Consider the following 23527-nt stretch of genomic DNA (forward strand, 5'->3'; position numbering starts at 1 on the left):
GCCCCCGGCTCAGGGTTTCACTGCTTGTTCCTGAACACGCCAAGTTCAAGACCACCCCAGGACCTTTGCACATGTGTGCTGCCTTCTTCCTGTCCTATCCCTTCCTGGGCAGCCCACCTGGGGGCTCCACCGAGCCACCCTCACTTCCTGTGTGCACAGCTCTCTTTAAGAACCGAGCTCCTTGGTTGTCAGGCTGACTTGTCCCCCCTGACGAGCGTGCTTGGTGCACAGCTCAGGTGACATTCTCCTCACTCCTGGTGGGCACTTGCTTAGGAGAAGCAAGAATGGGCCGTGGATGCTGGCTCCCCTTGCAGCCTGAGGGGCAGACCCTCTCTTCTCTGCGGGTCCCCAGGGGGGAGAGCAGTCCCCAGTCACCTAGGCCGTCCCCGAGGGGCCCTGGCTCCGTCCTTGACCTCTGTAGACTACGGACACAACGCTCACCGGAACTCAGGTCCTGGGCCCACACTTGGGCTCCCAGGGTGACCCTCGGGTCAGAGTCTGGTCCTGAGACCCCCCACCCCCGGGGGCTGTCCTAAAACCCGAGTCTGCTTCTGGAGAAGCCCCTGCGTCCTGAGACTGGGCAGGGTACGCGTCAGCATCAGGCCCGCGGGGCTGAACACCCTGCCCGCCTGCCCCTCACCGAGGCTGCAGGCGGGTGGGCATTTCCAAGCTCCTGTTCGGGAGCTGCGGGTGGACTGTCCACGGCTGCCACTCCTCCTCCCGGGGGCCCCCGCCCCTGGGGTTGGTGCTACCTCGCTCTCCACCTGCTGCACCTCACAGGCCGTCAGGGCCACTCTGTCCTCCAGCTGCAGCAGCTCCTCGTCTGTGGTCCTGCCGGGCTGTACGAGGTCCCGAGGGCCCCAGGGGGTCGTGTCCCGTCCGTGCGTTTGGCCCGCAGCCGTGCACACCTAGGACAGGGAAGCACGGAACGTGACCACCTGCAGGAGACACGGCAAGGCCTCCCCAAGACGGGCCCATCCCAGAGACACCCCTTCCTGTGGGCCTAGGGGGCTGGGCACCCGCTGCCACTCTTGTGGGGGCCCAGGGCCCACCGGGGGTGGGCTGCCTGCCTGGGAGGGCATGGGGTGGGGGCAGCGGCTTCGTCACAACCTCTGGACGCCTGGCCCCACCTCTGCCCAGGTCCCGCAGAGCCTACCAGGGCGCCTCACCTCCGGGGCTGCCCCGGGGAGGTCCTGCGAGGAGGGGCTCCTGGCCAGGTCTGACCCTTCCTCCTCGCTCCCCGCCTCCTCGGACGAGGTGCCCTGGTCACTGACGCGGCAGGTCAGCTCCTCCAGCTTCTTCCTGAGGGTCTCCTCTTCTCTGTCGGCGTCGGTGGGCTCGCGGCCGGCGAGACACTGCAGCGGGCAAGGAGATCCACGTTCAGCGGGTCATCCACGGGCACCAGGTCGCAGGGGCGCTCTGGGAGGGGTCCGCAGCCACTGCCCAGAGGAGCTGGTCCGAAGAGCTCGTGCTGGGCCAGTCCCGGGCTCAGGAGCCAGGCTCTGCAGGGGCGGCGGCGGGGGCACACCTGCCGATCCCGACGCCACCCAGGCTAAGGCCCACCCACGGTGAGCGAGACACTGGGTGCTCCTTCGTGGGCACTTTCACCACCAACAGTTCTTCCCTCTGACCCCAGATGGGGTCCCCGAGCCGAGGGAGTGCCCCCCGCCGTCAGCAGCCCAGCTCCGCACAAGCACCAGATTCCCAAGCAGTGGCAGGAAAGCCGAGGCCACCACGGGTCACGTGACCTGGGGCGGGTGGCCCTGAAGCCCATTTTGATGCCCGAGAGTTCTGGAACACCAAGTGAAAGCTGGGAGTGGGACCAGAAGAGAGGGCGACGGCGGGGGCGGGGGGGTGACAGCGACGGGGGGTGACAGCGACGCCGAAGCTGATGGGCGTCCGACGCGTCATTACCCCCGGGCAGCTGCTGTCACCGGCGCTCCCGACGGGCACAGGAAGGCGCGGATCGATCGTGCCAGGCTGCTTGAACTACGAGTCGTTAGCTGGCCGCAGCCTTGGGTCACCGTGGGCCTGGAGGCACCAGGTAACAGCCTCCCAGTGACTGAAAGCGCCACTTCCTCTTCCCCTGAGTCACCGGAGTCCACGGGCGCCCAGATCGGGACCCGGAAAAATCGATGCCTCCGTTCTGCTTCCAAGCACAGCAGAGGCGTCTTTCCTGCCATTACGTCCTCTGTGGCTCGCGTGTTTTCAAAGGGAAATGGCACTTGGGGAGCGGGGAGATGTTCCTGCTTTGTTCGGCAGGTAATTAGCTCGATCCTCACGGCACCCGGGGCTCCGAGCGGGCGAATCTGCCCCAAGAAGAACGGAGAGCCGGGAAACGTCAACACGAGGGGCTCGGCTGCGGGTCACTGGCCGCCCCCCGCACTGGCTGCGGGTCATCGAGCCCCCCCCTCTGGCTGACGGTGATCAAGCCTCCCCCTGACCCTAGCTGAGGGTCATCGAGTCCCCCGCCCCCGGCTGTGCATCATTGAGCCCCCCTTCTGGCTATGGGTCATCGAGCCCCCCTCTGGCTGTGGGTCGAGCCCCCCCTCTGGCTGCGGGTCATTAAGCGCCCCCCTCTGGCTGCAGGTCATCGAGCCCCCCCCTCTGGCTACGGATCATTGAGGCCCCCCCTCTGGCTGTGGGTCATCGGGGCCCCCCCGGCTGCGGGTCATCGAGGTCCCCCTCTGGCTGTGGGTCATTGAGCCCCCCCCGGCTATGGGTCATTGTCCCCTCCCTGGGATGTGGGTCATTGAGCCTCCCCCACCTCTGGCTGCGGGTCATTGAGCCCCCCTCTGGGTGCAGGTCATCTAGCCGCCCCCCTCTCTGGCTGCAGGTCATCAAGCCCCATACCCCTGCTGCCGGTCATCGGCCCCCTGCCCAGCTGTAGGTCATCAAGCCGCCCTCTGGCTGCGGGTCATCAAGCCCCCCTCTGGCTGTGGGTCACCAAGCTCTCCCTCTGGCTGTGGGTCATCGAGCCCCCCTCTGGGTGCAGGTCATCCAGCCGCCCCCCTCTCTGGCTGCGGGTCATCAAGCCCCATACCCCTGCTGCCGGTCATCGGCCCCCTGCCCAGCTGTAGGTCATCAAGCCGCCCTCTGGCTGCGGGTCATCAAGCCCCCCTCTGGCTGTGGGTCACCAAGCTCTCCCTCTGGCTGTGGGTCATCGAGCCCCCCTCTGGGTGCAGGTCATCCAGCCGCCCCCCTCTCTGGCTGCGGGTCATCAAGCCCCATACCCCTGCTGCCGGTCATCGGCCCCCTGCCCAGCTGTAGGTCATCAAGCCGCCCTCTGGCTGCGGGTCATCGAGCCCCCCTCTGGCTGTGGGTCACCAAGCTCTCCCTCTGGCTGTGGGTCATCGAGCCCCCCCTCTGGGTGCAGGTCATCCAGCCAGCCCCCCTCTGGCTACCTGGGGAGTCCAGAGGTGGTGATGGATACTGGGCAGGGGGAGGCTCACCAGCCACCTCTGTGTGTGCAGGACACGTGGTTGCCACTGCAGACCCCAACCAGCGCCCGGCACAGTCCCTGTCAAATGTCCTCTCGAGCGTGGAAAGGAAAGAAAAGCATCCCAGGACAAGGAGCTGGAGGGCTCTCATCCGGGGTTGGAGGAGGCAGGAGCCAGGGGCGGCAGGGAGCCACAGAGAAGGGAGAGGGCGGCGGGCAGTAGCCCAGGCATGAGCTGCGGGTCCAGTGCTGCCCTGAGCTAGGCCCTGGCACTCTGGGCGCTCCGAGGAGGAGGCAGGAGGGCCCCAGGGCGCCGCGGACGCGGTAAATACACCACCACCCTGGTTTTCCATCTGGTATCAAGGCACTGCCCCTCCCACCCCAAGCAGAACGCCTGCTTCTCAGGTCCTCCTGAGCGACCTCCACGACGCTGGTGGCCCTGTCCTTTCTGCCCAAAGCGGCAACCACCTCGGCACTGGCTATGCCCCCGTGTGAGCTCCGACCGTCAGCCTTTCCACCTTACTTAGACACACGCCGACAGAAAACCGGGCATGAGCTCCTGGTGCTTTCAGCTTGTGTGCAACCAAACCAAAATTTACCATTTTTAAATTGGGAGCAGACCTAGGCCGTGGATTGAAATGAAGCACCATAACCTGGCACGGGTGAGGCTTCCGTGGGGAAACCGAGTCAGCGTCTGCAGGCTGAGCACAGCACCGATGGCCTTGGGGGCGGCTTTTGGGAGTGCGGGCCCACGCCCACCACGGGAGGGGGGCCATGCCAGGGCTGGGTTTCCCGGCCTTCTGGAACCCAGCCCCACGGAAACCCCTTCGTACACATGCTGTGCTGGGGCTCTGGTGTGAGCAATTGTAGATGAGCCTCCCCTGAGCAGCCCTCATCCAGGAAGTCCTGACCCTGACTACAAGCGCGGAGCCAGGCAACAGGGAAGAGCGGGACATTCAGACGGGCGCGACACGGTGTCATTCTGGGGAAGTCTCACCACCCTCCCCCCAGGTGTGTCTGTCGGTCTGGGTTTAGAAGCCGTCTCTGAGGGTGGGCAGGTGGGGGGGCGGTTCCTCCCTTACTCCCGGGGGCCCTCCCCAGGGCCGCTGTAAGAGTCTGCCCTGGTTTTCACTGGTGCACTGGGCGGGCTGCCCGCTTGCCTTTACACAAAGATGCGCGGGACACGGCGAGGTGAGATGCTGGTGGACGTGGAGTCAGAGATGAGAACTGTTCAAGGAGGCTCGAAGGACGGGGGGTACCGGTGGGGCAGGGGCTGCGGGTACCCTCAGGGCGGGGGCAGCAGGTACTCTCAGGGCAGGGTCAGCGGGTACCCTTAGGGCAGGGGCAGCAGGTACCCTTAGGGCAGGGGCAGCAGGTACCTGCAGAGCAGGGGCAGTGGCTACCCTCAGGGCAGGGGCAGCGGGTACCCTCAGGGCAGGGGCAGCAGGTACTCTCAGGGCAGGGGCAGCGGGTACCCTTAAGACAGGGGCAGCAGGTACCCTTAGGGCAGGGGCAGCAGGTACCCTTAGGGCAGGGGCAGCGGGTACCCTTAGGGCAGGGGCAGCAGGTACCTGCAGAGCAGGGGCAGTGGCTACCCTCAGGGCAGGGGCAGCAGGTACCTGCAGAGCAGGGGTAGTGGCTACCCTCAGGGCAGGGGCAGCGGGTACCCTCAGGGCAGGGGCAGCGGGTACCCTCAGGGCAGGGGCAGCAGGTACCCTCAGGGCAGGGGCAGCAGGTACCTGCAGAGCAGGGGCAGTGGCTACCCTCAGGGCAGGGGCAGCGGGTACCCTCAGGGCAGGGGCAGCAGGTACCCTCAGGGCAGGGGCAGCAGGTACTCGCAGGGCAGGGGCAGCTGACACTTGCAGGGCAGGGGCAGTGGGTACCTGCAGGGCTGGATGCCAGGGCACAGGTTTTACTGAATGTTACTAAAGTTGCCACCTCTTAAAGAAACTTTCTGCAAATAGACAAATCTAGTCTTCATCCCCCGTCTTCTGACCGGGGCTCCTCTGCCCACCGTGGCTCTGGCCTGCCCTGGGAGGTCCCTGCCCGGGCCTCACTGCACCTCCACCACCGCCCCAGCCCTCCCGGGGGCCTCACCTCAGTCTGATCAAAGGTCACCTCCCTGTGTAGTGTTTTCCTCGCTATTCCGTAAAAGGGGGGGTCAGGCCCTAAGAAGCGAGTGCCACCCTGGGTGCAGAACGGTAGATAGCTTTTCCCTGCAGACCTTCTCAGGGCCTTTCCCACCCTGCTGTGCTCAGGGCAAAGGGCGAGCACACCTCCTCCTGCAGGATGCTTCAGGGTGACATGCCAGGAAGGAGAGGCAGCTGTGCCTGCGGGCACGGACTCCGGACAGGGAGACAGACGTGGAGCCCAAAGACTCCACAATTCTGTCCTGCTGACGTTTTTCAGCTCAACCAACTTTAGAACAAAAAAACGTACCCCGGTTCCTCAAAAGCCATGCAGGAAGGGCGGGCTCCTCCTGCAAGCCTGCTGCTTGTTTTTGGCAGATCACTTCCTGGGGTCAGGAGGATGGAGGTTGGCAGAGCCTGTAACCTGCCCTACGTCGGCGGAGACTCACCCTCAGCCGCCCCCGCCGGCCTCGTGCATGTCCTGGCCTGCGTGGGCACATCTGCTGCTGCTCGGGCTGATGGGGACAGGGCGCTCAGCTAACCTGGGCCCCACTGGGCCGCCCCCCTGGTCACCGACAGCCCCGGGCAGTGCCGGTGTAGGGCCAGCCGGGCCTGGGGGAGGGGTGTCGACCGTGCTCCTCCGGGTAGTCTGGACACACACAGGGGTACGGGGCGGGCAAGGCCTAGCTCCCTGCAGACAGCCCCTCCCAGCTCCAGCCCCCCGCTGCCCCGCGGGCCCCCCGTCCCCCCGTCTGCCTGTGCAACCGCAGCAAAGCACCACTGCACGTTAGCAGCTTCCCGCCCTTTCTGGACACGCTGGATGTTGGTGAGCCCTCCCACCTGACGGCCCAGAGCTCCGTCCCCGTTGGGGAAGCTCCATGGGTGCATCCCCCGGCCCTCCACCCCCGCCCCGCGGGGAGGGTCCCGGGAGGAGCTCTGTGCCACACCTCCGGGTGCAGACAAACGTGCCGAGACCCGCCTTGGCTGAGCTACATCCAGGCTCCTCCACCCAGAGCGGGGGCTCTCCGCTCGGTGTCCTGCCTCTGGGTTCCTCACTCTCAAACAGCCTCAATCCCACGACCCCCTCCGTGGCAGTCAGGCCTTACTGGGGTCGGTGCATCTGTATCCACCTGGTGGTCCCGCTCTCCTCCTAGAAAGCACTGTCGCCTTCCCCCCGGTACCGTGTACTTGCTCAGGCCTAAGCCAATTATCTGTAAACGGGACCACGGTTTCAACTCCGTGAAGGAAACCCGGGGCACTCAGAGGAATCTTGTGATTTATTCCCTAAATCGGGGTCTTCAGTGTGAGGGGGTCTCACTAATTTAACAGGTGTCACGTCTTCTAAATTTTCTTAAAACCTGCGTGAAGTCTGCTGAAGGTACAAAGCAGTGGAGCATGTCCTCCTCTTGTAGGTGACCTGAGGATACTGGGTGGAGTGGAGAGTGAATACCGGCATCAAAAGGAGCCAAGCGGCGACACAAGCTAGACTATGACAGGCCTCAAAGCACTATTCCTGCGCGCAGGGAGCCGGGCACGGAAGGTCCCGCAGGGGACGCTTCTGTCTACGTGGAAAGCCCGGAAAGGGCAAATCCAGGAGACGAGAAGCAGGCTGGTGGCGGCCAGGGCCTGGCGGGAGGGGGCGGGGAGCGACGCTAATGGGAAGAGTTTCCCTCTGGGGCGATGGCGTTTTGGTGGGACCCGCGTGGTGGTGGCTGCGTGACACTATGAACGTCCCAAGTGCGAGCGAGCGTCCGCTTCGGAATGGCTAATTTTATGTTGTGTGGATTTCACTTCAACGAAACGATGGATATTTTGATGATACCACAACGCACGTCGGTTTGTGCAAATGTAGGGTTTTAAATTCAATACTTGAGATATTTTGAAGGCTCTGATTTCTCCACCAGGACTTGATGAGGTTAAGCTAAAAAGGCTCCTCCCAAGCGGCTGCAAGGAGGAGCTTCCCAGATGCCTTACCTGGCCCTCAGCCTTACTGGCCCTCGGCCTTACCTGGCTCTCAGCCGGAGTGTGGCCTCCCCGTCGGGGATGCTGGGAGGTGGTGCCCGGAGCCCTGGCGCCCTCGTCTTCGGAGACGGAGATGTCCGCGTCGGCCAGATGCTGGGAGCGGAGGGGCTCCCTCCCGACGGCCTGCGTCCCTTTGGGGTGAGAGTGGGTTCGACTTATTTAGAATGAAAAGCGGAAAGCCAGTGGACACGCTTTCCCTGATAAAGAAAAAGGAGAGATTACAGCCGCCGAGACGTGCCGGCGGCCCCTGCGGAGGGGGAGCCGAGAGCTTCAGGCAAGGCGCAGCCTCGGTGGGCCGCAGGGAGACAGCCGTGTGCGCAGGAGGCTCACAGCACACGGGGCCGCTGCCCGGGGTCAGGCGGACGGGGCCCCCGGGAGCTTCATGAGCGGAGGTGACTTTAGAAGTCCTTCCACACTCGTCACTACGGGCTTTTTCTCACGCCAGACCTTCTGTGGGCACGGGTCCCCTCCCGTGGGCCTGGAAATGCTTGTCCTGGGCTCCGGCTGCAGGGGGCTTACTGTCCCCACGGCCTCCCCATGAGGTCCCTCCCGGGGCTCCAGGCAGCCTGGACGGCACGGCGCCCGGCCACGCCGGGACCTGATGGGGGACAAGGAGCTGTGTCCGGGGGTGACCCTCGCTGGGAGGTGCTGCCCGGGAGCTCCTGCGGCAGGAAGTCACCGCGCACAGGGACTTCTGCACTCCATGGGCACGATGAGTCCTGCCGAGCCCCTGAACGAGCTGCCGGGAGGGCCCTGGGCGCCAGGGACACTCCGGCCCCATGACACGCGGGTTCCAGCCCAGGACGCCGTGTGCTGAGGGTGCAGTGCGGCCCTGCCCGGACTCCCAGCCCACGGCGACAGGGTGGACATGTGCGGCTTTAAGCTGACACATTGGTGATCCTACGATCCCACGCGGTGCCTATGAGCACGCCGCCTGTTACACGGTAACCCCTCTTCGCAGAGAGGAGAAACTGAGTCACAGTGGCTAAGTGGGTTGGTCGAGCGGCGTCCCGCGTCCCACCGCACCTGCGGGTTGTCTGAGGCACTCTGAAGGACGGCGCTGCCCGTCAAACCCCGACAGGTCACTGGGAGATGCCCCCAGTTTAAGGGATGAGGTGGAGACTGTGCTATTTGGACAGAATGGCTGGGCTCGGAACTTGGCGCCGGCCGTCTCCCTGGGCCTCTGCCCCCGCCCTGCCCGCCGCCCCACAGTCCGGTGCTCGGGGTGGTGAGGGGTCACGGCGGTGGCGGCAGGGAGGGGGGCATGAAGTCTGCGCACGTCCCCGTCCTAGGACTTGTTCGATGTAGATTCACTTACTCACTGTTCAGGGGGCAGTAAAGCCCCATGTTCCCCCCGAAATGCCTCCAGCATCCTAACTGCCCTGTGCACCCTGAGATTACGGCCCCTAGGATATAATGAAAAGGGAAAACGGAAAGTGGACCGATTTCCTGGCAGACGGTGTCTTAACCACATTTCCGGGCAGCTGGCCCCCGGCTCGTTAGCGGGACGGCAGGTTGCCTCTGCGGTCTGCTCCGCTCCCGCATCAGTAGGGGCTCTGAACTCCTGAACCCACCCCCCCACAGGGCACAGGGAAGACAGCCATGCGGGATCTCATTATGAAGCACACTGTCTGCCAACGAGATTAAACCGAGCAAATCCAGGTTCTCGGCACGCACAGGCCTCCCGATTCCCAGCTAGGAGCCGACGGCGGGCCAGGGGAGGCGGTGCCCAGGGGAGCCTGTACCAGCCGTCCCCCCAGGTTTGGAGCTGCCCGGTCCTTCGGTCACGATGGGCGGTCCAGGTGACCGGTGATCCTAATCCCTCAGGGACACCTGCTTGTCCCTACAAACCAGCTCAGGATCTTCCCTAAAGGCCACAGCGAGTTGTGTGGCCAGTTGAGGCATTAGCGCTGGAACTTCTGAGGGTTACAAGAGAAGCACCCAGCCCCGGGGTCAGGGTGGGGTGGGTGTGGGGATGGGGGGGGCAGGTGTGGATGGCGTCCACCAGGACGGCGTGTGTCGGACGGTCAGAGTGAAGGAAGGGGTTGCTATGAGTGAGCCAGCACGTCTGCACCCGTCGGGGCAGCAGGCAGGCCCCCCCCCCCCCCGGAGCCTCCTCCCCCGCAGAGCCCATCGAGGGACCTACCAGCTGCGGCTGTGCTGCAGGACCCCGCAGGGAGGCAGGGCTCGGCGAGGGCGTCCCGTCCGGCAGGTGAGAGGCTGTCCATCCGCTCTTCTGGATACGCACAGCACCCAGAGGCATCAACATCTGCCTCCTCCAGGACGGCGGCCTCCTGGGAGGCGTCCTCTGCACGAGGCTCATGCGTGAGGGCCTGGGCACACGGGACCTGCGGTTTTACGAGGAGGGTCAGCTCTTTGGCACATGGGTCCTTCCCAGTCCCAGTCTCGAGGGTTTCCAGGCATCATCTGAGCAAACGCCAGACACCCCTCAGCTCCGGCCCCTCGCCACTCACTGCCCTTTGCTTTCAGAAATCCCGCTGAACCCGCTTGCTGACTACTCTGCATCATGCGTCCGTGGGGGGCTGGGGTTCCCGATGCCCTAGGCCACTCATCACACGAGGGACCTGAGACCCACCTGACAGCCTCGGGGGCTCCGACTCACCTGCAGCCCAAAGCCCCGAGGGGGCCGATGGGGAGGTGACTGTTTTTGGGGGAATGCATTGTTCTGTGTACACCCTAATACTCCCAGAAAAGCGAGTGGGAGTGTGGGTGGGGCTCCCGGGGGGCCCCTGGGTGCCACCCCAGCACCTCTTCTACCTGCCGGGGTCTCTCTCTTGTGCCATCGTCCCCAAGGAATCAAGGTGCAGAGGGCTCCTGGAAGCCACATGCCCCAGGGCTCTTTTCCAGTGTGAGAGGGACAGGAAGGAAGCAGTTATCAGGCCCTGGAGGCCACGGGAAGTGGAGACCGCAGGGGCTGGTCTTGTGGCCCAAAGACGTCTGGGGAGCCAGCCCGCCGCCCCCAAAGTGGTCTGCGCATCCGCCTGGGCAGAGGCATCCCCCACCCCAGCTCTGGCCTGGTGCCGCCGCAGGGACGTCCAGGCACACGTGAGGCCCAGAGTCCAGAGCAGACGCCGGTCCTCGGGCCTGCCCTCCTGAGTCACGGCGTAGAAACCTTATTTCTGGGATGGGCAGTCACCCCGAAATCCCTGGGCCCCTCATCTGTCCAGCCCGGTTCCCACGTTCCCATCCCATACACCACTTCTCCAAGCTGCCAGCCCCGTCTCTGCAGAGATGGGGAGTGAGAAGATTCTGGACCCTGTGCCCTCACCCTGACTCTCCCCCCGGCCTGTCGTGCCTTGAAGCCTGCTATGGCCATCGGACTCCTTCCCAGAGCGCCCCGTCCCCCACCTGGGGCCCACGTACCTGTCGCTCAGGTTATCCCGGGAAGGCTGGGGGGCCAGAAACGAGAGCCCACTGACCTGCAGGCTGTCTGTGGCCGCTGAGACTGGGGACGAATGGGGGGGGTGACTTCCAGACCAAGTGGAGTCGTCAGAGTCTGCCTCAAAGTCCAAGTCGTGGAAGGAGAGGCGCTTTTTCTTCACAGGTGTGGGCGGGGGCAAGAGGAGGAGAGTCAGAGTCAGCCTCACAGAGAGGACCGGGGGCCCCTCGGCCCTGGGCAGCGGGAGGGGGGCGCCCCCAGGGGCTCATCTACCTCCTACACTAGAAACAAATCCGAAGGAGCTCCAAGGAGTCCGGAGGCCCCCCTGCCCCGAATTCCCCGCAAGATCTGCATCCTCAGCATCTCTTAGAGCAGAAGGAAACACCTGCTCGGCCCGAGGGGCATGGGGCTGCTCAGAAGTGCTGAGGACACGGGCCCGGAGCTCTGCGGCCTCGGGGTGTTGGGTGGGGGGCCGGGGAGGGGCCGGCGGTCTTCTCCGGGGCTGATGGCTGCTTCTCTCCCTTCAGAGGTGTGTATGGGGGGGCGGTTCATGCAAATGAGGGGGTCCCCCCCCCTACCATGCGGGGATGCAGACTTGGAGGAGAGCTCCCTGGTGTTCAGATGAAGAGCACCAGCCCACTGAAATCCTCCCCCACGACGATCTTGATCCTTTAAAGGTATTGCATAGGGAATGTTCCGGACACTGGCTAGTACTCTTCAAGCTCAGAGTGGCAGGAATACAATTCTCTCGCTGTAGACTGGCCGGATCTGGCAGGTGCCGAGTCTCAGGGACCCCAGCATCCTCCCCGTGTCTCCCGACTAAACTCATCATCCACCCCTGCCCCAACCTGCCCCCTTCCGTCATCCCACCCAGAAACGCTGGGCCGTGCTTTGCTCGTCTATCATCAAAAATAAGTCATAAAATGGGCATAAAACTGGGTGGCTCAGTGGTTTGGCGCCTGCCTTCGGCCCAGGGCCTGATCCTGGAGACCCGGGATCGAGTCCTGCGTCGGGCTCCCTGCATGGAGCCTGCTTCTCCCTCTGCCTGTGTCTCTGCCTCTCTCTCTCTCTCTCTGTGTCTCTCATGAATAAATAAAATCTTAAGAAAAAATAAGTCATAAAATAAATGAAGATGGAGACCAACACGAATAAAAGACTCGTGGTCGCCTATAAGGAAAAGTAAAATGTTCACAGGAAGGAGTCTAAAGGGGGTCCCCTTCCTTAAAAGATGCAGGGTGCTCTGGGACCCCTGCCTGCCCTCACAACCTCACAAGCGTGCCCCCCCCCCCCGGGACTCTGGCTGGACGGGTCAGGCAGGCTTCTCTGCAGCCTCTGCCCACCCCACACCTTGCTTTGGGGTTTCTTATGGTGAGACCACGTGTGAAAGCAGCTCCTCTTTCATGCTCAGTCTCAGAGACCGTCCAGGCACGGCAAGGGAGGCGGGGTCTTGTGCTCATGCTGAAGCACCCAGGAGAGCCGTGGAGAGCACGGAGATTTTTAGGAAATCAGGACCCAAGCCTCCCACTTGGCAGTGGGGATGTCTGGGGAGGACTTACTGTGCTGCTGAGGGGCTGGGCCTGGGCCACTGTGCCCGGTTCTCCATCCTCATCTGTCTGTTCACTGTCTCCACTTCCCTCGCCAGGGCTTGGCTCCGGCCCACCTACAACGGACACCTGCATGACTCCATCCGGGGAGAGAAAGACTGGGGGCAGACCATACATCCACCACCCACACATCCACCTACCCACCCATCCATCCATCCACCCCGCCCATCTACAGCCCATCCACACACCCATCTACCCCCACCCATCTGTCCACCCATCTACCTACCTACCACTCATCCACTCACCCATCCCTTCTCCATCCACCCATCTACCCACTGTGGATCCATCCATCCAGGCAAGCTCATCTGCTGGCCTCACAGAGACCTATCCAAGCATCATTTAGACCCGTTCTGAATCCCAGCAGGAAACTATTACTTTGCAACAATTTTGTCGAGGGTCACACCTTCAGGCATTTGCCCTCCATTCCTGGACTGCTTCTTGGGCAATCTCACCCCCCGGCCTTGTGGTGGGGGAAGGAGGCCAGAGCTAAGTCATGTTTTCTCAGTCATTTCATCTGCTGATCCCACCCCCCCTTTCTCTGCCCTGGCCAGGCCCTCACCTGAGCACCCAGGTGGCCCCGGCCCTCTGCTCTCCCACTCACGCTGGCCTGGCCCCTGGTCTCCTGTTAGGTCACCAGAAAGGAATCCAGGAAATGGACTCTTGGGATTTAGGGCATGGATCTTCCACCTTCCCTCAGGGGCCACAATGAGGAGCTTGGGCTGTGGGGCCGGGCCCTGCACAAGCTGCCACCACACACCTCAGCCTGTGCCGCCCCGGCCCTTACTCCTTGTGCCTTTGCGTGGGGGGAGGTCTCAAGTGTGAACAGCAGGGCATTTAGTGTCCTTGAGAACACCCTGAAAGCCTTTCTGGGTCCCCCGGACTCAGACCCGTGCAGCGGACGGACTAGGTAACTATCTTCACTCTCTGGACAGTGAGCCTTGAGGAAACTCACCCTAAACCACCAGACAGAGGAAGGACACTGAGCTGAGCTGAGCAAATGTGGACGTGGCTTCCGGAGGCCTGGGGCATGTGCATGTGTGCATGCCCCTGAGAGTGCATGTGCATGAGTGTGCATGCCCATGTGTGCATGCATGTGTGTGCATGTGTGTAGCGTGCATGCCCGTGTGTGCATGTGTGCGTGCATGCATGTGCATATGTGAGGTTGTGTGCATGCTCCCGTGTATGCTTGTGCATGATGTGCATGGTTTGCATGCATGAGTGTGCGTGTGTATGCACACGCATGTGGCCTGTCCCCAGGACCGAACAGGAACAGGAGCCCTGCGCCCCTGCTGGTTACCAGCTCCTTGTGCGTGTCCCCGCTGGGAAGGGTTTGCGCGGCCCCCACCCTCTCCAGAGCCAGTGATTCTTAACAAAGCCCAGAGGCCTCCCCGCTGCTGTCGCGGGAGAGGGTGCGCGGGCGCCCTTGACAGGGAGGTGGCAACAAACCCCACCCGGGGGCATGAGGCACTTACTGTGGTTGTCAGGCGAGCTGCGCGCGCTGTCAGGCGAACCTGGGACCAAAGAAGAGGCGGTGGGAAGGGACAGCCTCCTGGGACCACGTGCCCGAGGACGGGGTCCTCTCCCCTCCCTCCCGGCCCTGGACGGTCTCCTGCCGCGGGCCCCCAGGGGACCGGCCTGCACCAGGCCCTGGCTGGCCAGGTCTCTAAACAGTAACCTCCATCACGTCCAGTTTTTCAGTTTGACTACCTGAGAAAAAAGACGCAACTTTCCTCCCCCTGCACCCTCCATGACTCAGTGAGATCACCCCTGGACACAGGGTGCCCCCCTCCACCCCGACCCTGTGCTGCCTGGTTCCTGCTGCCCCACAGTGCCACCTCGTGGCTCTCAGTCGTGACAACTGAAATCGGCAGGTCCCGGCTGGGCGTCACCATCCCACAGCCTTTCCCGCAGCCCACCCGGTGCCTGGAGATCGAGATCGGCACCTCCCAGACGGAGGCCACGTCCTCAGGGGATCTAGTGAGGCCTCTGTGAACGGAGCCGCCTTCGGGGTTGAGGTTCTGGAATGCTCTGCTGTGCGGCTTTCCGTCGCGCTCCCTGAGGTTCCCACCCTCGGGCCTGCAGCGGGGCTGGACTCAGCTCCTGGGGTTGCAGGGAGAGACCCACTCGGCCGGCTCCTGGCTGCCCGAGTGGGCAGGGGGGTATGGGCTTTCCTGACGGACTCCAGCCTGAGACAGACACAGCCTTCAAGAATCGGGTGGCAGCGGCTCCCGTGTCTGTGGTCCCATCTGTTGCCTCAGCACAGTTACCAGGAGAGCCTCCTTTTACTCTTGAAAATGTTCTGATTTGGACGATTTATCATGTGCCTTCTTCCCCCAAGAACCAAGAAGCCTCTCACCCCCTGGTTCCCTGCTCCAGGTGCTACGAGCCATGACAGCTGAGGGGGCCTCTGGGGTGGGGGTGGGGTCCTTGTCCTAAATTCAATAATGTGCTGAGATACCTGAGAAGCACCTGGTCCAGTGAAAGCCCTAGTGCTCTGGGGGTGGCCCTGCCCAATTCAGATCCTGCTTATCAATGTGAAACTTTATAGGACATAAGACACATGTAAGGCCCCTCCCTGGAAGGCCTGAGGCTGGGATGTGATGAGGACACTAAGCCAAGAAGCACAGCATCTGCTCTTAACATGCACGGGCTCCAGCGCCTCGGGCCCTTGCATTGGTCCTCCACTTGGAGAGACTCAAGGTGCCAGCCCCCAGACACCCGCCTGATGGGCTGTGCCAGCCCGAATGCTTGGCCAGGCTTAATGGCAGAGCCTGGAACTCAAGTGGCAGGGACAAGGCACTTGTCCCCTGCAAACACTGCTCAGTCATCTCTGTTCAATTTCCAAACTTCGTCCTTCCCCTGAAATGATCTCCCTTCTCAAATACCTTAAAAGTGGACAATTCAGGTGAACGTACGGTTAGTGCAAGATCACAGTCTAGGTTTCGAGTTCATTATGGAATAAATACTTGGATTCAAAATATTTAAACACACTGCTGCGTTACAATCAGGACCCCTGAGTCTTGATAATCATCAGATGCACAGGGGATATTTCCCGAAAAGAGAAAGCCTAGGCCCCAAACTGGGCTCCCGGGGAGGAAAGGCCTGGAGAATGTGTTGTATTAGCCCGCGAGCGCCTGGCTATTCGACCGGCCACGGAGTTTGAGACCTCAGCTGTCAGTTCTCAACCTGCTAGAAAGCATAGAAAAATATGATTTCAAATAGTGGGCGTGTCAAGAGCATGCAGGACTTCCCAGGGGGCGAGGCCAGGGGGGTGCAGATGTTTGCATCCAACGGAAAGGAGCCAACCTCGCCTAAAACACCTGACACGGACAGACAGGTGCACACTCACATTCCAAAGGATCTGCTTGGTCTTAAAACATAAAACATGCCTGGGAACACAAAGAGCCCCCGGGAGAGGCGCACTCCTCACCTGCACCCTGCAGCCGTCCGCACAGGGACCGGATCACCTTGGCACTCCCGAACCGCTTGAAGCGGGCCCTCAGGTGCTTGTGGTACCACTCTACCGAGCCGATCTTCACAACTCTGCGGAGACACGGGGCTCAGGCCCGCGGCACTGCTCCGCGCAGCACACGTCCGTGCCCGCCCTTCTTCAGCCAGCCCCACCGAGGGGACGTGTCAGGCCCTAACACCCACTGGCTCACCTGGCCAGGTGGCAGGGGTCGCAGAGCCAGCCCTGCTCCTCCGGGTGGGCGTGGCTGCAGTCTTGGCAGGTGAAGAGGTGACAGTCCAGGCATTGCCTTTTGGGGGTCACGAGAAGCCGGTAGGGCTGCAGGCAGCGGGCACAGTGGGTCTCATTCAGGTGCGCGGAGTCCGCAAGCAGCTCCCGCTGGGAGCTTTCCTTCTTAATCTTGCCCTTTAACCCCCTTAGGAAAATATCAGAAACAGGAAATCTATTAGACACCTTCCTTGTTTTTGCAACAGGTTTTTTTTTTTTTTTTAAAGATTTTATTTATTTATTCATGAGAGACACAGAGAGAGGCAGAGACACAGGCAGAGGAAGAAGCAGGCTCCTTGCGGGGAGCCCCATGTGGGACTCGATCCCGGGTCTCCAGGATCACACCCCGAGCCAAAGGCAGATGCTCAAACGCTGAGCCCCCCAGGCGTCCCTGCAACAGGTTTTAAATGCTTGCACGCATGTGTGTGCACACACACGTATACACACACACAGGATCTTTCTCGTGTCCAGAAAACGGTGACCTAAAGTCACCAGCTCCTTTTCCAGAGGGGGAAGCCCAATAAGTTGGGTTCAATCACGTGCAGTCTGGGTAGGCTGGAACTGAAATACTTTATTTTTATAGAAACAAAATTGCATTTCAACAGTTCTGTGACTATTTGCAATTGTACATTTTTCCAGGCTGCCTACCGAGGAGTGTCATCCAGCACCAAAGGGCCGCCCTCGATGGGCTCAGAATCACAGGCTGGGACAGTTGCCGCCGCTGCCTGCACCACCTCAGCTAACTCATACTAATAGAGGAGGGACAGGGGTCCCGAACTCCAGCTCGGAGCTGGAACCCGCAGCTTTCCTGATGCCCAGCCCAGAGTTCGGAGACTGTGCTTCGTTCGGCGCCCTGTTTCCCCAGAGGACCTGAGTCATTAGCACCGAGCATCCAACCTTCCTCAGTCGGGGGTGAGAGGCCCTGGGGAGCCAAGTGGGGCCAGGGGCAGGTGGGGCCCTGGGGGTGCACGTGGTCAGGCCACATGGTTATTTCAAACCAATCTATTGCCCAGTCTAATTGTTTGAGAGGAGATTAGAGGAAAGAAAAATCCAAGTGGTTCATGGGCTGGTCAGTGCTCTGCAGACGCCACAGGGAAGGCAGAGACCAAGCTCATAGACGGGCAAGGCTGTGAGGCCCCGGCCAGTCGCCCCTGCCCTGCACCCTGGGTGAGCTAACGGCCCTGCAAGGAAGGCAGCTCCAGGCAGGTGGGGGTTGGGTTGGCACCCTCCCGAGAAAGTGACCGGTCGCTGCACTCCCCCGAGGTCACGAGGGTCCTGGGGACTGGGACGGGAGGCACCTCCTCACAAGCAGTTTTGGGGTCCTGCAGTAGGGGAGCAAGCTGAGCTGCCCCCCACCTCGCCCTCCCCAAGGTTGGTTCCCACAGAGCAAGGCTGCAATGGCCTGTTTGGAGGGCGTCCAGCACAGGAAACATCCAGCACCAGGGTGTCCCGGGAAAACCACAGTTATCCCAGATCTTCCCGGCGTGCTTGCCAAATTGCACCGACTGGGAAGTGTACCCCCACACCACGGACACATTCCTTTGGTTCTGGATTCTACAGAATGTCTGCCAAGTGCCGTATTTTTAGTTTTAGACGAGATCAACTTGATGCAATCTTAGTGGCAGGAATCAGCCGGACCCTGGGTGCCGCCGTCTTGTGGGAACACTGCGCCTGTGGTTTCTGAGCGGGACACCCCAGAGCAGGTGGAGGCTGGAGACAAGGCAGGGGTTCTGGGAAGCTCTGGGACACCACATGTGGGGGTAAGTGGCATTTCCTGGACTTCACGGGCTTCCCGCTCCTCGTTCTTGGGGAATTTAGGCCCACAAACAAAGCTCTCATCTCAGCTTTGAAAACCAAGGAAACACGGCCTAATGCTGGCGGCTATCCAGGGGGAGAGGTGTCACGGAGCCACGTGGGTGGGGCGGGCCTAGCCTCCTCCGTTTCCCCTGGGACTGTATCTGCATCAGCCAGAAAATCTAGAGGCCACCCCTTTGCCTCTCTCGTCATTCTGTATCCAGGCAGAAGCACAGCCCCAGCCCAGCAGGAAGAAGGCTGGGGGCCCACAGGACACTCTGCACCCCAGGACGGGAAGTCCTCTGAAATAGGGGCCCCGCAGCTGGCGCCTGGACACCGACGTATTGCAGGGGCTGACTACGGCAGAAGCGATAATTACACTCGGATTCTCTTAGATTCTCTAAAACGGAACTTCTCCTCGTCGTGGCTGGAGAGCAGGGAAGGAGAGAACCCGCGCGGGTCCAGCACAGTAGCAGCAGGTGAGGCCTGCCAGCCGCGGGCAGTCACCCCGACCCGGAGCTGCACGAGCAGGAGGAAGCGAGCCGGGCCAGGGCCCTCCGCACATCCCGCTTATTGCAAACACTGGGTCGACCAGATGTCGCTCCACTCGGTGCGCCGGCAGGCAAAAGCCCACCCCGTGCAGCTGTGGGTTCCCGTCATCTTCAGGGAGAAGCGACACCCTGCATGCGGTCGACGGTCAGAACCAGAAGACTAGAAACCAGTGTGGCTGGGATTCAGAGAGAGGGGGCGGGAGGGAAGGAACCAGGCTGAGACGGAAAGACCACAGGCTAGGTTCGCTGGGTGGAGGAGAGACGGCCCAAACAAAGATGGCAAGGGACGGCCACTGACGACGGGGAGGAAGACAGGCAGAATGACCATCGCAGCATCTTAAGTCCCACGACTGAGAACAGTGGTTCTCGGGGTGTGGTCCAGGGACCGCTGGAGGCTCTCGAGACCCTCTCAGAGGCTCCACTTGGTCCCCACTATTTTAGTAACAAAGCTGAGATGGTACTTCTCTCGGTTGCTCTTTGGCACCTGCACCAGTGGTGCAGAAGCAACGGCGGGACCTTAGCAGGGGTCAAGGCAGAGGTGCAGACCGTCCCAGCAGCCCTTGCAGTACGTGCCACAAAGGTAAGGATGGGCATGTCTTTGATGAAGCGTGTCCCGATTAAAGGTACGTCCTTGATGCTGCAGTAACAGCTGTTCATCTTACTCAACCTTGACCCCGGAGCAAGTGTCTTTTCCATATCCGGCGTGAAGGAATTAGTATGCACTCAAAGCATTTCTGCTACACCCCGAATCACCCCCACGTCTTGATGCAAGGAAGCAGGCCACTGCCGGAGCTCCAACGTGAACGAGAATTTTTCTTTTTTCACCAAGCATCATTTTTACTTCGAAGAACAACTGGAAGATGAACTATTCTGACTTGGGCGTTTGTCAGACGTTCCCTTAGAAATGAACACAGGGAGCCCGTCACCTCGAGGAAAGCAAGTGACAATGTTTGTGGCCAATGACAAAACTCAAGCTTTCAAGCATGAAGAAGAATGTCGGGAAATGTAGGTCTGCCACGGTGAGCTTGACAGCGTCCATCACGTAGGGGTTGCCGAGGAGGTTGGCGGTGATGGTAGTAATCCATGTGATTTTTTTTGGGGGGGGGGTAACAGATGAAATGTGTCACCATTTGGAAACTGTATATGGTGTGACCAAATGGCACATGGACAAGATGCACTTCGAGTGCAGGACAGAGCAATGGATTTTAACCTAACGGGGAAGGAAAAGTTCATTGTTACACTTGCTTTCAGATTCCACCATGCAGGGGGCACCTGGGGGCTCAGCCGTTGAGCGTCTGCCTTCGGCCCAGGGCGTGACCCTGGGGTCCTGGGATCAAATCCCGCATCAGGCTCCCCCACAGGGAGCCTGCTTCTCCCTCTGCCTGTGTCTCTGCCTCTCTCTCTGTGTCTCTCATGAATAAATAAATAAAATCTTGAAAAAAGAAATCACCAGTTGCTGCTGGGTTCCCACGTAGTATCAAAGCACGATGTCCAGAATCATCTGGGAAGACAGATGAAACATGCCCTTCCCCCCAACTACACCTCTGCACGAGGACAGGTTTTCTTCAAATCCTTCAGCCAAAACAACATATTACAACACATTCAAAACAGAAGCAGGACGACAATTCAACCATCTTCTATTACCCCAGCCACTGAAGGGATTTCCAAAAATACAGAACATGCCAGTCTCCTCATTTGTTTTGGAAAAAGTTGCTTTCCCTAACAACGTTAGTTACTTATGTTAACGTGTAAGTGGTTTACTGCTGTTATTTTTAAGTGAATGGATGACTGTTTTTGAAACGCCTGGCTCTCATTTTTTTCTTTTTTAAACATTAATGTTTATTTATTAGATTTTTATTTATTTATTCATGAGGGACACAGAGAGAGGCAGAGACACAGGCAGAGGAAGAAGCAGGCTCCATGCAGGGAGCCCGACGTGGGACTCGATCCCGGGTCTCTAGGATCAGGCCCTGGGCTGAAGGCGGCACTAAACCGCTGAGCTACCCGGGCTGCCCTGGCTCTAATTTCTGATAGGGTACACGCCGACATGCATAATCCATACGAACATAAGCTCTTTGGGGTTCTCGATAATTCAAGAATGTAAAGGGAGCCTGAAGCCAAAATGCTTGAGAACGGCTGATTCGGAAGCAAGTCTGCTGCCCCAGACACAGAGCCAAGGGCTGAAGGAATGGGGACGAGGAGGGAGGGGGCGGCCGTGGAATCAGGGACAGACGGAGGAGTGCCGCGAGGGGTGCCCCCAGGACCACAAACCCACAGCACCTTGCTCTGCCAGCCGGCCTCCAGCTCGGCCTGGGCACCAACATCAAGAGCCCAGAGTGGAGGGGGGATGCCCGTCGTCCTCAAGAGAGGCGTAGTGGCCTGGGGTCCGGTGCAAGGAAAGCCCTTTGAAGATGGGACAGGGCAGGGAAGTCCCCTCGAGGTAACAACTGGGTGTGGAAGGGAGGAGGACTGGAGGCGACGTGAGGCAGTCAGACCCGCGTGTCCTTGCTCCCCAGCCCCTTAGGGGCAAATCTGGAGGGAAGCAGAGTGGAAATGCATGAGTCCTGGGGACAGTCCGGGACCCAGGGGTCGGTGGTGCACCCTCCAGGGTCAGCTAGGGAGGAGCACGCGGTGGCCACAGCACCAACGTTCCCCAGCAGCCACTGAGAGAGGGATGAGCTCGGACCAGGGCTTCTGCTCTGTCTCCTGCATTAGGGGATCCTTAGGTGCGGGACAGCACGAGGGGCTGGGGAACTGGAGGCCTAGGGTTGGGGCAAAGAGGCCGCAGCATGTGAGGCTGGGATCGAGGATCTCAGGGGTGGGTGCCAGGGGCTCCCAACGCCCGGCCAGGACAATTCACACATGAGCGATGGTCCCCATCCTGTTAGCTGACCTGATTTATTTATTTATTAGATTTTTATTGTGATTGACCCTCCACGAACCAGTGGCGGTATATGGAGTCAAGACCCCAGCAACCCCTGTCCACCCCACGAAGGCCAAAAGCAGGGGGTGTGGAGATGGGGGGCTCTGAAAGACAGGCCTAAGCCAGGAAGAGTCCGTGCCAGCGAGCGGGGTCTCGGATACCAGACACCAACAAGCTGAAGCATCTTCTGCTCGCGTGGTGGTGGCTCACGAGCGACCTTAGACGGCTAATAAATGAACTGCTCTTCTCTGCACACCCTGGTTGGCTGTGACTTTTGACCATGCCACGGAAGCGGTGATCACTGGGAGAAACCATGAAAAGTCTCCTAACCAGGAGGGAAAAAGAGCCGGATCTGCAGATTAGGAGGTGCTGGGTTGCAGGCCACACACACACACGCGGGCTGCTGGCATCGCTCGGTGAGGGCGCGGCAGGCTCGCTCTGGGGGAGCAAGGGTCGGCGGCAGGTGGAGAGAGAGCTGGAAGCCACGGGGCAGTTTCCGGATGCTGCTGTAGCAAATGCCCACACCTTTCGTGGCTTAAAATAACACCAACTTTTTACCTGATGGCTCTGGAGGTCAGAAGTCTGACGTGGGTGTCACTGGGCCAAAATCAAGGTGTTGGCAGGAACCGTGAGCCTCCCGGGAGGCGGTGGGGGAGGCTCTGTGCTCTGGCTCTTTCCAGCGTCCCGAGGGCGTATCGCTGGCCCTTCCTCTACTGTCAGAGCCAGCAGGGCGGGCGGGGTGCACCTCGCAGTGAAGCGCTCTGGCTCTTGCACTGTCCTGCGTCCCTCCTTTCCTCTTGCAGGGCCTCTTGCGATCACCCCAGGCCCAGCCGGGTCACCCAGGATCGTCTCCCCAAGTCCAGGCCATGTGATGAGCAGCCTTAACTGCAATCGGCAAGCGGATCCCCCTTTTGTCACATAACCTGACATAATCACAGGCCCCGTGGATCAGGATGCGGGCGTCTCCGGGGGGGCACATTATTGTGCCAGAGTTCCGAACGGCAAGTTGGGCGAGAGGGGATATCACGCCCAGCCGAGAGCGTCCCGAATGCAAACTCCACAGCCCGGGCCCTTCCTGAGAAATTAACCTGCAGGGGTGCTTCAGACGGACCCCAGGTGTGACCCTAGGAACCGGGTGTCGGGGCCTGCAGGCACCGATGAGCCTCGGGAGCAGGATGCTGAAGTATGGAAAGCACAGAGCCCCAAAGCAGCAGGACGGCCAGTCACAACTGAACAAGCAGGACAGCGTAGCATAATGATAACTGAAGAGCAAGTATGTGGATATTTTTTTCTTTTTTTTTTAAAAGATTTTATTTATTTATTCGTGAGACCCAGAGAGGCAGAGACACAGGCAGAGGGAGAAGCAGGCTCATGCAGGGAGCCCGACGTGGGACTCGATCCCAAGACCCCGGGGTCACAGCCTGGGCCAAATGCCGGTGCCAAGCCACTGAGCCCCCCCCCCGCCAGACGTCCCCCGTTAGCAGCATTTTTAAAGTGAGCCACGTTCGCCCCCGTCTCATGCCGGGGGAGCTTTCAGAGAGTATCTCAGGAGCCCCGATCTGCTGGCAGAGATGGCAAATCCACATCTCCACCTGTTTACCTTTCTGAGGAAGGTTTCGCAGGCCTAATATTTGATTTTCGGGCAGTGCCCTTGGAAACAGGGTGTTCTATTTAGGTAAGCTGGGTCCTCGCCCAGGGGCATGAGTCACTGCCTGCGCCGAGCGCCCTCGCTCCCCCGCACCTCGGGATTACCCAGGATTACCCAACCCTTTCCGGCACAGACGCAGTCGAGAGGCCACCATCCTGAGCCTCCATCGACGGGGGCGCAGCAACGTGCAAACTCAGGACCTCATCGGCCATCGGGGCCAGCATGCAGGTGTCCCCAGGCCTGGCTCTTCCCCAGGCAGAGGGGGTTCAAGACCTACCCGG

The 23527-nt window shown here is 60.8% G+C and overlaps 1 protein-coding gene across 1 annotated transcript in view; it reads right to left on the reverse strand.

Annotated features, from left to right (window-relative positions):
• Positions 1-23527, reverse strand: part of MLPH (melanophilin) — a 50285-nt gene that overhangs the window by 10462 nt on the left and 16296 nt on the right. The window contains exons 3-11 of the mRNA XM_041768184.1: positions 16257-16478; positions 16025-16137; positions 14067-14105; positions 12547-12650; positions 11031-11147; positions 9737-9938; positions 7576-7721; positions 1170-1355; positions 753-908 (exon numbers count right to left, since the gene is read on the reverse strand). Coding sequence (XP_041624118.1) covers positions 753-908; positions 1170-1355; positions 7576-7721; positions 9737-9938; positions 11031-11147; positions 12547-12650; positions 14067-14105; positions 16025-16137; positions 16257-16478 — 1285 coding nt within the window. The remainder of the gene's footprint in view (positions 1-752; positions 909-1169; positions 1356-7575; positions 7722-9736; positions 9939-11030; positions 11148-12546; positions 12651-14066; positions 14106-16024; positions 16138-16256; positions 16479-23527) is intronic.

This window comes from Vulpes lagopus, chromosome 8, assembly GCF_018345385.1.
Source record: "Vulpes lagopus strain Blue_001 chromosome 8, ASM1834538v1, whole genome shotgun sequence".
Lineage (NCBI taxonomy): Eukaryota > Metazoa > Chordata > Mammalia > Carnivora > Canidae > Vulpes > Vulpes lagopus.